This window comes from Ambystoma mexicanum, chromosome 14 (assembly GCF_040938575.1).
Source record: "Ambystoma mexicanum isolate Mex_15411 chromosome 14, UKY_AmexF1_1, whole genome shotgun sequence".
NCBI lineage: Eukaryota > Metazoa > Chordata > Amphibia > Caudata > Ambystomatidae > Ambystoma > Ambystoma mexicanum.
The window spans coordinates 444,475,155-444,490,513 of record NC_090940.1 but is presented as its reverse complement, the minus strand read 5'-3'; the positions used below and the strand labels follow the sequence as shown (position 1 = coordinate 444,490,513).

General features: G+C 48.0%; 1 protein-coding gene across 1 annotated transcript in view; it reads right to left on the bottom strand.

The window, feature by feature from the left end:
• Nucleotides 1–15,359, bottom strand: part of HGSNAT (heparan-alpha-glucosaminide N-acetyltransferase) — a 2,225,524-nt gene that overhangs the window by 421,468 nt on the left and 1,788,697 nt on the right. The window contains exon 14 of the mRNA XM_069637664.1: nucleotides 2,423–2,509. Coding sequence (XP_069493765.1) covers nucleotides 2,423–2,509 — 87 coding nt within the window. The remainder of the gene's footprint in view (nucleotides 1–2,422; nucleotides 2,510–15,359) is intronic.

Genomic DNA, 15,359 nt, shown 5'->3' with positions numbered 1-15,359 from the left:
CGGCTATGGACCCAGCTAAATTCTTCCTCCATTTCAAGTTTAAGATCGGAATCTTCTTCCTTCCCTGAATCCTTGATAAAATTGACTCCAGATGGGGAATGGTACATTGGGCACCAGGATCACTACATCTGTAGCTCTGCTAGCCATTATGTAGCTCTGCTAGCCATTAATAAAAGGAGGGCCTTCCGATACTCCCTACTGTGATGGGTCAGAAGAAGGATGTAGACTCTTTGAGGAAATATTTAAGAAAGAGTGGAAGACTGGGTTAATGATGTAGTGATGTTATCTGAGTTTGAGCTAGTCATGTTTAAGAGACAGGGTAAAGAGGAAGTTTATTGGAGCTTATGGAAATCGTTTCTGGATTTGTATGGGACTGGGACTTCGAAAGAGTAATGTGTTAGTTTGTGTAATCAGTTATTAATCTCATTACTTTTTAGTATCCATTAACATTGTGAGTATGTCAGTGTTTGTTGTATGGTTGTGTGTTTGTCTATTTGTTTAAGTGTGGGGTGAATAGTTTCTTTGTAGGGTTTTGTTGTTATGTATTAAGCATTAATGCTCCAAAAAGCATATTGTAAATATTTGTTCAAACGTATATGGTTTAATATATGTATATGGTAAGAATTGTAGACGTTTTTGTATACATTTACATTGAATTGTTTTCTGTTTTCTGTCTCATATGGACTTGTTTTGAAAAAATGAAATAAAGATGTTAAAAAAAAAAAGAAAGGATTAGTAAATAAAAGCCAGAAAGGCATACCTATCCCTATTGCTATGGGGTATTCCCTAGCTAAAGAATAACTAAGGTGCTCGTCAGTCTTTTTCTCAATGTCCAAAAAGAGTCTGTCCACCGTCCAAACTATTACTATTTGACGCTATTAGTATCGTAACAAAATAAAGGCAGGAGAATGACTACCTTCTCTTGTCCGTGCTTCCAGCACTTGTCTTCTTGGTATCTGCTCTCTTCTTTGGCTACTCTCTACATGAGTTTAGATAATGCCTTTGACACATTAGAAAAGTTGCATTCCACTTTAAGAAATTCCTTGTTTTTTTCAACTTGTTTAGTTGTATAGGCTAGATGGGCCTTTCACTCCTGATAATCTCTCTTTCTTTTATTCAAGGTATTCACATTCATTAAGGTTGACCTTGGGCTTCCCTCACTTTCATTCACCTCCCTCTTTGGGAACATTATTCTTTCTTTCCTGGTGTTAGCAGAGTTCACTTTCAGTAAACTTATTATATTTCTACTTTCATCCCCTCCAGCGAAACGTCTTGTTCTTTTCCCCGAACCGTCACAGTTCAGATGTAACAATGATAATTCGCTTGTATTCAAATCTCCTTCAAATAGCGTTATGGGTTTTGGGCTTGTTTCAACACAGTTCCAATATAGTAACTCTACTTGCTTAGTTGTACTGAGACAAGTTATTTGTTCTGTATTATACTCTTAGTTATTCTTACCGTGCCTACCCGGTCCCCTGTTACCTTAATTCTTCTTAGGAAACTGTCCTGGGACTCTTAAAGGTGTGGCATTGGTTTGATTAGTTTGCTGCACTTGCGAGCCAGCTACCTCTGCTTCCATCGCCTGCAGTCCTCGCAATCATTCTGGTTTCCTCGATATCTCTGCAGGGAGTTACGTCGCTTGTAGCGGCTTCCCTAGGATGATCTTGCCGTTGTTGTGTGGACCAGCTGCCTATTCTGATTCTCTCAGAGTGAAGCCCCCACCAATTCTTCTCCTTTCAGGCTCTCGGGTACGCTGATGGTTCAGCTTTCGTTCTCTTAGTTCCTAGCAAGTTTGGAATTTGCAGGTTCTCCGTTCCACAATGGCTCCTCTTCTTTCCAGGCTCACATCAGCAGGGAGCCTTCCCTGCATGGAGACACAATGCTCTCTCTCTCTTCGTTACCATTCTCATCCTCTATATTATGAGCGTTCTTCTTTCAATCCACTGGTCTTATTGGATTGGTTACTTTTCTTTAAAGAGACATGTTCTCTTTCTCCTGAAGAATAGCATTCCTGAGCCTCTTCTTCGGCGCAGTCTTAATACTTGACAAGATTTGGTAGTCCTGTGTATGACATTAGGTTTACTGGTGAAGGGAGTTCCTCACAGGAACGGGAGTCCTTGCTCCAAAGGGGAGTCTCTCCCTATGAGTTCCCACTTGCCGCGACCCCTAGGGAGGGTGTTGCAAGCGGGCTCACCTCCTTAGCCTCACAAGGGGGACTCCCCCTTGGCAGAAGGGTTGAATTCCATCGATTCGTCACACTACCCATCCCATCCTCTACTGTCTTGCACACAATAATATAGTCTTTCCCCTTCCAATTCTAATTCTGTTTCTCCAACCCACATGTAAATTGCTCCTTTGCTTGAGTAGCTAGGTTTCTAACCAGTAAATTAGAAAACAACATTATAACAAATACGTGAAATACCTGAAGTCCAAAAAAAGCCATAACAACTGAGTTGATTGTTCCCAAGATTCCTTCTGGATCATAAGACACTGTTGTTTTGTAAAGTACCTGTGAAAATGTAAAGAAAATACAATTAGAAAGAAATACCTATATTTTGATGTGCAACACTGTTACAATGTATCTCCCTGTTAAAATAGCTGTCATTTTCGTGCAGACATTCTTTGTAGGAAACATTTCATTGGGATTTTTGGGCAATTAGTACATTGCAGTTTGCTAGTGTGTGATCTAACACCTCCAACCCCTTGTTAAATATTCTTTACCATCAGTTTGACCTCCAATTTGGCAACAAAATAGCATTATTTGTGTAGGTACTTTTGATTAAGGACTGGTGGCCAAGTTATTTAAGCACCTCTTACCATGCTTACAATTATGTATTTACAAAAATCACCAATCATTGATTGTTTAAACTTTTTATTCTGCCTTACTCATGTATATCACTGCTTTATTTTTATCTGTGTGATGAAGTTGCCAGGCTGCCACTGTTGTGGGTAAGGTGGTAGCCAAGGGGGTCGGGAGTTGCCACTCGCTGAGCGATGTTGGACTCAGGTACAGTATGGGGAGGATCCTCTGTGGGCCCACCTTCCCCTACACGCTGGAAGCTAGGGCCTCAGAGTTTCATCTACAACACCTATTCTTGTGGCGAGTTAGTAGATCTCAGTAACCAACCACTCTTGGGAACCTCCCAAGAAATCGGATGCGCCACTAATAGAATACAATCTATAAAAATTTACATCAGGTTTTGCAAACAAAGAACAGCACTTCTTTGTTCATTCAATCCAAGAAGATTTTTTTTAATGCCTGCATGTACCATCGTTTAATTCAGTAGTAAGGCTGTGTGAAAAACCCGAGGGTGTTTCACAGCCCAGACTCTGTGGATCCTTGGCCATCGCCTTTGGATCCAGACCCTGGGGGTGAACAAGTGCGGAAAGATCACCTGGGTGAGGGGTCTTCAGGGAGTGGGGAAGGGACACCCGATGGCGAGATGCGGTATCCCCCCTTTCCAATACCCCTATCCAATCCTATTTTATGTGATATTACAATTTCACAGATACCACCCACCTTTCCTACACAAACACTGAGCCGAGGAAGAAGAGGTCTAAGGCTGAAAGGATTACCACCCATGCAATACATTGGACATGTCCCTCTAACGGGATCAGGCAGGGTCAGGCACTTCACTTTAATCACGCACCCCTAATACCTCTTAACTCTCCCCACATGGTTAAAAGGTGGAACACTGAGGCGGTGCACAAGAAGGAGCAGTCCATCCAGGGCTATGGCGAACCAGACAAAGGAGAGCGACAAACCAAGGGGTTACCGACCGAGGGAGACCCGTGTGTGAAAGTAAAAGGAAGGTTTGAGCCCGATTGAGGGGAACCTAACATTGGAACTGAAAGAAAATGTGTAAAGTGGAAGTAAAGAAAGAAAGGAAAGTCAAAGTGGTCATGTGAAGGTGAGAGCAAAAATCCTCCCAGTTTCGAAAGTCTTAGACAGCGAAATCAAAATACGAAAGAAGGGTTGAGCCAGACTGAGGTGACTGATAGTGAACTGTGATCAAATACTATACTTAGAAACTCTTTTGCTGAAACTGTGTAGAAGCTTGAAGGATGACCTGGACTTGGGTGAGAGGAACCCGAGAGGTTAGGCCAGTGAACTTGTGACCCAGGCTTGAATGGCCAAGAAGGCTCTACAAGGTGGAGCCAGCCGCCTAACTGTGTTTGCAAGCAAAAGCATGTTCATCCACCAAGTGTTCCATCTAACCATGAGCTATAAAACTTCGGGACAATAATTAATACAGATTTATATTGCCATTTTGACATTTAGTTTCACCACTGATTTTTCCTTTTGTAGATACATATCCCTAGATCACATTAGAGTGTATTAGAGTGAGGGAAGGCATTATGTTTTGGTTAGTATAGTCTTTTATTGTTTAACTAAGATGGACTAAGACTGTTTCTTTATTATTTGATGGTCGAGATTACTCCCCCATCTTAGTTATAGCGCCAGACAGGAGTTTTTCCAAACCCCTTGAATTTAACAATAAAGGTTTTGAAACATACAACTCTTGTGTCTGTGTCTACTTGTGATACCATGCCTCCCTTACAGCTGACAGTGTTTGGCCAATGCATTTCAGACCCATGGTCCATCCTCAGGGCATCAAACTGTCAACGGAACATCTTCAATAATACCAAAAATAAAACCTTATAAATTCCGCAAATCAATGTAACCACTTGTTAGAATACTTGTATGAAGAGATAGAATCTCAATGATATGTAACACAAGTATTTCATCCGTAATACCAAACTCTAATCAAAGAATTCTCTCCCATCGCTGGCACTGTCATTAGGAACTTCAATACTATTTATAGCAACCCCCCCAGTTTGTATAACCATTTGGCCCAACCCCTTCACTAACTCAATACTAACATAAATGTGTTAAACCACATTTATTTTACATCACGGGTGTCATTGCTCGACCTCCTTACACTCTTTACGAGCCAAAGCTCTGCAGCATTTGACCTCAACAGGGGTATACTCACAACCAACCCAACAGCAGAATAGACAGACCTACTGTGACAAATTGGATTCTACCTTGCAGGAGTACAAGGGTGAGCAGGGACAAAATGGCTTGCTCAGCCCTCACACTTCTACAAACCAAAACACAATGCAATCATAAAGGTAAAACAGGGACAGTTAAGAGATATACCTCCTTTGCCTTTTGTGTTAAAAGTGGGCCATGGGCAGGCTATACTACTAAGAAGGGTGTGAAAGTGAAACAGTAGTGACCCAAACACAGTATGACAGTATAAAATACTTGAATAAAACATACCATCTGCAAGTAAAACTAAAATAAAGTAAAACTAAATTACTGTACAAAAACCAAACCGAGAGGGAGAAGATGCAACAGACAACTGAAAGTAGCACTTCAAGCTTAGTTCCAGGGGTGGTATTTGTATTTTTTATTTGTAACGCGCACCGTCAGGCCCGGAGGCATCAGGGCGCAACTTGGATAGGGTTACATAAAGAGCATAGATATATACAAACTTTAGATACAAGACGAGTATATGTACAAAATATTCAGAGCATAGAGTAATATACATAATTACAGAGTATGGGTTAGAGCAGACATTATACTGGGCAAGGCTCCCAGGAACATATGAGATCCGAATTACAAGGCTGATTGAAGAGCCAGGATTTCGTTTTTGGACTTCAAGGCACTAACGCAGTCTTCGGATCTGATGGTGAGGGGGAGGGCATTCCAGAGCCTGGAAGCTAGGACGGGGAAGCTTGAGCCACCCGCTTTTTGCAGTTTGAACCTAGGGGTAGTTAAACAGTGGGTCTGGGCGGTTCTTTGAGGACGGGTGGGCACGTGGCGGGATATCCGGCTGCAGAGATACAGGGGGGCTTGGTTGGCTAGGCATTTGTGTGTAAGGCCTAGGGATTTCAGTGAGATTCTACCAAGCGGGTGCTCTGTGCAGTCGAATGGTGGTGGTTCAAGTGCTGCAGGTCGTGGGGTTGCAAGAACGCTTAACCTTGGCCCGGATGACTTGGGCAGAGGTTGGCGAGTGACACTCAAACGGGTGGAGACGGCGGTCTGGGGCTAACTGGGCCAAGCCGTGTGGTACCTTCTGGGTAGGATCAGTGAGTGATCCTCCAGAAATTCGATTTCCAGCGTTAAGCAGGCGCTTTGGTCCGGCAGTTTCTAATCTGCTAGGACGTAATTCTGTGTCGGGCTGATGGAGTTGCAGTGCAATCGTTTGGCTGGTTGGAGGAACGCAGGTACCAGCACCAGCACCTTCCCTCTCGTTCAGGATGCGGGGGACACGGAGCGACCGGTTCGGTGTGGGTGAACAGGGAGCTTTGGCTGGTCTGGCCATTCGGGTTGCTGTGAGGGCTTCGTAAAGGTCTCGAGGACAGCATACTCCACTTCAGTGTCTCTTCGTCTGGCACAGAAGATCTGTTGCAGATTGGTTGGTCGGGTCCTGGTCCACAGCACTCGCCACTTCCAATAGTCCCTGGGAACGGTTAGGAGACAGATCTTCCTTCTGTCTTGGATGGCTCCTCCTTCAACTCTGGCAGAGTGCTTTGGACAGTGCAACTATCCCAAAGGAAGTCCAGGGGAGAGTCCCCAGAATGTCTAGACGGCGTTAAGGATTCTCAAGAAACTGAAGGTATTCTGTTGAAGGGGTGCGAGACTCCATTTTTAAGGGCATAGGTTTTCAGGTGTTTGGTGTAAAGCAAGCCTGCTTTAGGGGACCAATCTCTGCTCCTGGTGGGAGTATACTTTGCCCTCTTGATCTTGCACCCAAAGTGATTTGCTCCAGGGGAAGCAGTGGAGACAGGAAAGGGAAAGAGAGATAGCGAGAAACAAGATGGTGGAAGGCTTGTTCCATTGTCCAGAGTACTCCTGTCTATCCTACTCCCACCCCTGTTACCTCCTACTGACAACAAAAGGCCTCTAGACATGCAGCACCCTGGTGTGAGGATACTCCTCTTGTAGGGGTGTGCCCCTTTCATATCTGGGTTTAGGACCAATGTCAGCTGTGCGGCGGTCTATGGGGGAGGGAGTTACCGGCCCTCACAAAGAGAGGCTGGAACCTCTGCGTTTCTGTCCTGCCTGGTAGCAGTAACGGCCCGTCTAACTTTGATAAACATTCACTTCCACAGCACAGCTGACTCACAGGAGTGGACACATGTACAATATCAATTGGTTTGTGGTGGCTATCATCGTAAGTATCGCCATGCAATAAATTCAGGCATAGCTTAATCTTAGAGATTACCCTGCCACCAGCATGGGGTACTCATGATCGTCGTAGTTTGGGTACAGGGGACATATCATAAATGTTGCCCCTGTGCTGCAGTGACTTTGCCCTCACTGTGGCGGTCGAGTTGGCATCTTGAGACCTTTGAATTTGAACCTGCTGTGTGCCATGAGCAGAGCAGGTGGTGCGGATCAGGGTACTGATGCAGCAGGGCACACGTGCACAATGCTTTTGGCATGGAGTTGTGACAAAGGGGGATCTGTTTAGTAGATTACACCTTTGGAGAAGGAAGCAGCTGCATCATTATAGGTACTAAGAATCAAAAATTCTAGGGCTTTGCACCCTTGCCAGATGGCAATTCCTCACAACTACCTTAACCCAAACATTCATGAGCGCTTCCAGACTCAAGATTCCCTTACAGGAAGAAGTCGAGATACAGACACGACCCCAACGCAGAGCCTCTGCACTACCACGTATCCACGTGGGAGTCAGTGAGAGGATTGGGTCAGTTAACACATCAAAGTATATAAGGAAACAGTCAAAACCAACATGAAATAAAGAAACCCTTTAAGACTCACATGTGGAGACACTTGCACATAGTCAAGACCAAGAGAAAGAGTTACCAGGATGTAAAGATAACAGCTCAGTTAGAGACAACTGCCAATCCTAGGTTCCCCATAACAAGCTCAAATACCTGAATTATGTTAGACCAGAGAGAGGCAGCTAGGTGGGGTCAAGGCCATATAAACGGCAAGGCCATTGTCAAAGAGGCAAGGGAGTTAGGGGGAAAGGCTCATTCAGAACTGGTTTGAGAGGTGAACAGAAGGAGCTGATAATGGGGACTGAGCAAGAGCAGAAGACAGGATCATGAGATTAGGAGACAAGGGGCTGGAGGAGAATGCCAGAATGCTGTGGTAAGGAGGAGACCAGAGGCTGCATGAGAGGCCCAGGAGTCTGGCAAAACTCAGACGTTGGGGTGGGAAATTCCTAAACTCAGAGAGCTGGAAAAAGAGACCCAGCAGGGTCTGGAGAGAAAGGGCCAGAGGTTTGGGTTGGGGGCGTGACTTGGAGGTCTGAGAGCAGACAGGCCCAAAAGGCAGGGAAGAGAGCATTCCAGAATGGCAGGGAAAGGAAAATATCAGCAGGAGGCTTAGAAGAGAAATACTCAGAGGTTTCGGAAGAAGAAGACCCTGAGGGGTGGAAAAAAGAGGTTATTGGAGGTTAAGTGAAAGGATATGATATCAGACCAGAAAAGGGAGAATAGAAAGAAAAGGAGACAGAGGACAGAGTTAAGGAGTTAGTGGAAGAATGGCTGAAAGAGACAAACAAATGGAAAAACCTCTGAAGAGAAGGAAGAGGTGATGGCGAGAAGAAGTGGGGAAACATGGAAGAACATCAAGGAGATGAAGGAGAAAGCAGTAGAAGGAACTCAAGTGAAGTGATGGTGGAACAACAAAAAGGTGAAGGAGGAAGTTGAAAATACAAGTGGAGTGAAGGAGAAGGATGGAGATTTTCCCTCAGCAGAGTGATAGAACCGCAGCGAGGAAAACAAGTTAGTGAACCAAAGAACAAGTTACTCTCTTACCTGGTAACGTTCTTTCGATGGGATGGTCCGACGACGTATTCCATATCTATGACAGTAATCACCACAGCTGTGCTGCTTCGGAAAATCTTTTGGCTTTTGCGTCCTGCGTCGATGACGTCAATACGCCATCCTCGAGGGCCTCTGTCGAGACGACGTCACCGGATGTTATAAGTAGGATGCACGACGCCCCCGTAACCTCAGTTGTAGTTTTTTCCCCAGAACGTGTGGCACCGCTGAACTGTCAGTATGACCACAGAAAGCCGTGAGGAAAAGTAAGGTGCAATCGCATAAGAAATTCTGTAGCAGGGAAGGCAGGGAGGGAGCGATATGGAATACGTCGGTGGACCATCCCATCGAAAGAACATTACCAGGTAAGAGCGTAAGTTGTTCTTAGAGGGGATTGGGTCCTCCGACGTATTCCATATCTATGACAGACTCCCAAAGCAGTACCAACGTAAGGAGGTGGGAAAAGAATTTAGAATACACAAATTTAGAGTGTCCAATCAAATTGCAGGGTAAAGGACCGCCTGGCCAAAGGCCAGATCCTGCCCACGGATATAATCTAGGGAGTAGTGACGTACAAAAGTATGGACCGAAGCTCAAGTGGCTGCATCACAGATGTTACGAATAGGAACAACCCTCTGCAGAGCAGTAGAGGCAGCCATACCCATAGTCGAATGGGTCCGTTAGCCTACCGGAGGGTCCTTACCCGCTAGGTGGTAACATTCAGAAATTGCCAAGATAATCCATCTGGACAAGTCTGCTTAGTCACAGCTTGTCCCAAACGCCTTCCAGCGTAACCAATAAAGAGCTGATCGTCCACTCTGACCCGGGAAATGCGAGAAATGTAGGAGCTTAAAGCTCTCCTAGGATCCAACCTATGGGGCCTCTCCTCCTCCTTACCAGGATGTGGGGGAGGATAAAACGCCGGAAGAATAACCTTCTGGCCTAAATGAAATTCTGACATCACCTTCGGAAGAAAGGAAGGACGAACTCTAAGGACAACCCTGTCCTTATGAAACACAGTGAAGGGTGGCTTAACTGAAAGTGCCTGTAACTCACTCTCTCTGCGAGCGGAAGTGACCGCAACTAAAAATACAGTTTTAAGAGTTAACAGTCTCAAAGGGCAAGAATGTAAAGGTTCAAACGGAGCACCCATTAGAAATTTGAGAAGCAGGTCCAAATCCCAACCGGGCACCTGGAAAGGTGACGGAGGGAACACATTAGTGAGCCCTTTTAGAAACTGAGAAATTAAAGGAATTTTAAAATAAGAACACTCCTCAGACGAACGCTTAAATATGGACAGCGCCGCCAGATAACCTTTAATGGTACCCACTTGCAAGCCCCTGTGGGCTAAAGAAAGCAAAAAAGACAGAACCACAGGAATGTCACATGAAAAAGGATCCACATTCTTAACCCTGCACCAGTCGCAAAACTTTCTCCAATGGCAACGGTACAGGGACTTTGTTGCCGGCCGTCTGGCCGAAAGCAACACCTCCATCATGTCTTCAGGGAGGTCCCAATCATTATACCTCAACCTTTCAGAAGCCAAGCGTGAAGGTTGAAGGATCTGACCTCTGGATGGAGAACCTGACCCCCTCCCGTGAGAGCAGACCGTCTCGGTAGGGAAGACGACGTGGAGGGCAGATGGATAAGTGGAGAAGGTCCGGGTACCACGTCCTCCTGGCCCATGCTGGAGCAATGAGGATCATCCGGGAACCGAACCTCCGTAACCTCCGCAGCACTTGCGGGATGACAGGGACTGGAGCAAACGCGTACAGCAGTGGGAATGACCATTCCACCACGAACGCGTCTCCAAAGGCTCCTCTTGGAGGAAATTCCCGCGAGCAGAACCTTTCGCACTTCTGGTTGACACTGGAGACGAAGAGATCCACTTGAGGGGTCCCCCAAAGGGCGAAGATCTTCAGGAGAATCTCCTGAGCCAACTCTGACTCGTGAGAGATCGCGCTCTGCCTGCTCAGAGCGTCCGCCGTCTCGTTTTCGTCTCCGGCCAGATGAACTGCCGAGTCCTGCTGGATTGCCCAGAACCAGAGCTGCATCGCCTCCCTGCACAGAGGAAGTGACCCTGCCCGCCCTTTTTGTTGAGGTAGTGCATGGCCACTGTGTTGTCCGTCAGAATCAGGACACTCTTCCCGCGCACAGTCGGCAGAAAAGCCTTAAGGGCAAGCTTGACGGCCCTCAGCTCCAACAGATTGATATGGAGTCTGGACTCCGACTGAGACCAACGACCGCTAACTGTCAGCTCGTTGGCATGAGCTCCCCATCCCGTGAGGGACGCGTCCGTCACAATCGTCACCTCCGGCCAGTGCAGCCAAAATGGAGCCCCTTCATCAGATTGCTTTCGACGGCCCACCACAGAAGGTCCTGGGCAACCGAGGACGGCACCTGAACGGGGTCCGACATCCTGCCGGAGGACTGAGACCACTGGAGCTTGAGTGCCCATTGCAAAGATCACATCCGCAACCTGGCCTCTGGCACCAGAAGAATGCAGGATGCTATGAGGCGTAGCAATCTCAAGAACTCGAACGCAGGGAGACTCTGGGCATGTTGAAACTTGTGCACCATCTGCTGAATGTGATGAGCTCTCACCTGGGGAGGAAAACACAGCCCCAGGGACGTGTCGAGCACTGCTCCGATGTACTGGAGCCTCTGAGTTGGTGTCAAGTGGGACTTCTTTAAGTTGAGGGAGAAGCCCAGCTTGTGAAGGGAGTGGCAGGTGACGGACAGATGATCCAGGACTTGCTCGGGAGAGCGCGCCCTGATCAGCCAATCGTCCAGGTAGGGGTAGACGTGAATCCCCCCTTTCCTGAGATACGCTGCCACCACCACCATGAGCTTGGTGAAAACCCTCGGGGCGGAGGTCAATCCGAATGGCAGGACCCGAAACAAAGTGCGAGTCGCCAACCGCGAACCTCAGGTACTTCTTGTGCTTGGGATGGATCGGCACATGAAAATAAACGTCCTTGAGGTCTAGAGACACCAACCAGTCCTGAAGTTGAAGGGCCTGGAGGACTTGAGAAAGAGTAACCATCTTGAACTTGTCCTTCCGAAGGAGCTTGTTCAAACCGCGCAAGTCCATGATGGGTCTCAATCCCCAGTCTTCCTTCGAAATCAAAAAATAAGGGGAATACCATCCCTTGTTCCTCTCCGCTACATGCACCAGTTCTATGGCGCCTTTCTCCAGCAGGGATTGAATTTCCTGCGCAAGGAGCAGATCCGGACTCTTCAAAGAGAGATTCCCTTGTGGATTGTCGTGAGGCTTCTGCCGGAAAGGAAGAAAGTAGCCGTGGGCTATGATCTCCAGAACCCCCACATCTGAAGTAATGGCACGCCACTCTATAAGATGCTGCGCCAGCCTTCCCCCAACCGGCGAAGCATGGACCTCATGACTGAGCTGAAGCGGCTGCGGCAGTGCCTGAGGGCAAAGAGGCAACTGCTTGCGCGGCCTTGGCACCTCGAGTACCTCGTTTTCCACCTCTGGCACTCCTACGGTTGCCCCTTTGACTTGCAGCTCCTCTCGCTCTACTAAAGGATGAGTAATAACAAAAGGAACTTCCCCTCCATTGCTGTCCCCTAGGACGAAAAGGCGGAGGTTGGCGGACTGCAGCGCCCAACGACTTTGCTGCAGCTTTCGAGGTCTGCAACCTCTCAAGACTCTCGTCAGCCTTGCTGCCAAAAAGATGTTCACCATCAAAGGGCATGTTGAGGAGCCGGCTTTACACATCCGGAGCAAAACCCGACTTCTGCAACCACGCAAATCTGCGCATTACGGTGCTTGCCGCCATGGACCGGCTGACGCAATCAACCACGTCCAGACCCGACTGAACAGATTCACACATGGCGTCCTTGCCATCCTGCACGATAGCAAGGAAACCATCCCGCTCCTCCCCTTCGGGGATATGATCAGCCACTAAGGAAATGCAGTTCCACAGAGTGTGCGTGAAACGGGACAAGGCACAAACGGAGTTGGCAGCCTGAAGCGCCATACCCCCAGAATAAAATACCTTCTTCGCCCAGCCGTCAAAACGTTTTTCATCCCTATCAGGAGGGATGGTAGGATACGACGCCTGCTTTGCGGGGCCCGTAGCCGCCTGCACCACCAAACTCTCGGGAGTAGGGTGCGTTGTCAAGTAGCAGGGTTCGCCACTGGCTGGGCGATATTTCTTCGGCAAGGACTTGCTCACTGCCGGGAGACTCTCCAGAGAAGTTCAAGCCGAAGCCACCCTTCTCTGCAAGGCCATATGGAATGGCAGCACCGGGTCAGTTGGAGGAACTTGGTCCAAGATATCAGTCAGGTCATCCTGCTGAAAATCCCCAGGGGGGGGGCAGATCAACCCAAGTATTCAGTGACCCTTGACATGAGGCGCCGATATGAAGATTCGGCATGCGTGCCAGGCTCCGGCCTACCAAACTCCACCTCCGGAGAGGTGTCAAGACCACTGCCGTCGTGCAGTGACTGACGCAGGTCCTCAAGTTGACTGTGACCAGAAACAATGTCATCAGGAACCAATGCAGGAACCTCACCTTCCTCAGACCCCTCATCCACCTCAGAAATATAATCCAGAGGCTGGAAAGAGGGCACAGAAAAAGGCACAAAGACATGTTTAGCTTTAGCCATCGCCTTTCTGGGGGGTGCCACCGTGCCACGGGGTACCTCCGACAAAGCTGCCTCGAAAGGCGTGGAGGGCATCGACGGAATGGGTGTCGACATCGAGCGCGGTGCCAACAGCTTCGACGGCGTCGACACAGGCCTTGAGGGCGGAGCCCTGAGCGTGTCTCTCAACAGCCTGGGCGCCGATGACGTTGACAACTTCCTCGGAGGCGGGACCTCGAGAGAGTCCATCGACGACCTCGGCGCCGCCGGCGTCGATGTCTTCTTTGAAGACTTCACAGAGTCTCGCAGTCTCAATGGCGTTGAGGACTGGGACCTGGAACGGGCATGCCTAGAGCGGCCATCCTTGTCCGACCGGCACCTCGAAGGTGCCCGGTGTTCACGACGACTGCTCGAGCCCGAAGGCAGATGAGCGGTGTCTCTAGCACGGCCTCGACCGGCATCCTCAGACGGCGCGGCCGGACCGGAGCACTGCGATTGAAAAATCGCCAACATCTCCTTTCGGAACGAATCCCATTCCTCAGGAGTGGAATGCTTGTTGGGACAAGCTACCCGCCGATGGGCGGAGTCCTCGGAAGAGGACGGGGAAGGCGACCTGTGACGGCACTTCCTGGAGTGCCTCAAAGAGGCAGAGGAATGGCGGGACCGACTCCCAGACCGAGAACCCCCGGACTCATGACGACGATGCAGAGAGTTGCCCCTCGAATCGTCTGTCGAAAGACCAGTGGAACGCGACTTCCAGGGCTTGGCCACCTTACCGACCGACAGCTTCGTCTTACGCTCCCGCAAGGCCTTCGAAGTGAACGATTGGCAGTCGACACAGTCGTCCGTATCATGGTCCTCCCCAAGGCACCAGAGGCAAGCGTTGTGCGTATCCGTCAGGGACATCTTGGACCCGCATACCCGACACTTCTTAAACCAGGACCACGGGGTGGAAGAAGCCGAAGACATCATATTCGATAGCAATGAAGCAACAGGTTCGAAGAACCGAAAGAACAGGATTCAGTAGAATCGAGGCATGCCGAGATCTCCGAAGCGAACACGTTCGTGGAAAAAACGGAACTGAGGCTACGGGCGTCGTGCATCCTACTTATAACATCCAGTGACGTCAGCTCGACGGAGGCCCTCGAGGACGGCGTATCGACATCATCGACGCAGGACGCAGAAAGATTTTCCGAAGCAGCACAGCTGTGGTGATTACTGTCATAGATATGGAATACGTCGGAGGACCCAATCCCCTCGAAGGTTACCAAATGTTTGCCTGGAAAAGCTGGGACACCCTCTAGTAATTGGCAGGAGAGGGTAAGTGTGATCTTCTAAATTATCTGCTGTGGATTCTTACACAAACTTGATTTCTTAGAATGGGGACAAATGTGAATTTCTGTGAATACAAATATTTGTACTGAAGAGTAATAAAAGGTGAATTCATGAATAGCTTTCTAAAGTATGGATTTTTTTCAAGTTCGCTCAGTTGAACAAGCTTTATTCCCAGTATTTCCCATCAAGCATGAACAGTAATATAACAAAACAAATTTAATTCAATTTTTGTGTGGGAATGGGAAGACATTTTCCAGAAACCGCTGTAATTATACTAAGCGGCCATTAATGGTAGCAGGTGCAAGTGCCTGTGCATATAATAGCAGTGCCTCTATAACACTGATACACAAGCAAAAAAGATTGGCTTTGCCAATGCTCGTTTTTAACAGGAAATCAGTGAATGACACTCTTACTGCTGAAGGAACACTTGGTTAAGACATGTTCATAAGCCATTAACTCTCGGAAGACTTCTTTGAAATAACACTAGCAGGTACTTAGGGCACACTGCTTAATGTTACTGCTTGATAAAGCTGTCCCACTGGGTTTAAGATCGCTTACAGCAAGTTGCAACTCAGGTCCACCTTTACTCCATGGTGGATGTCCG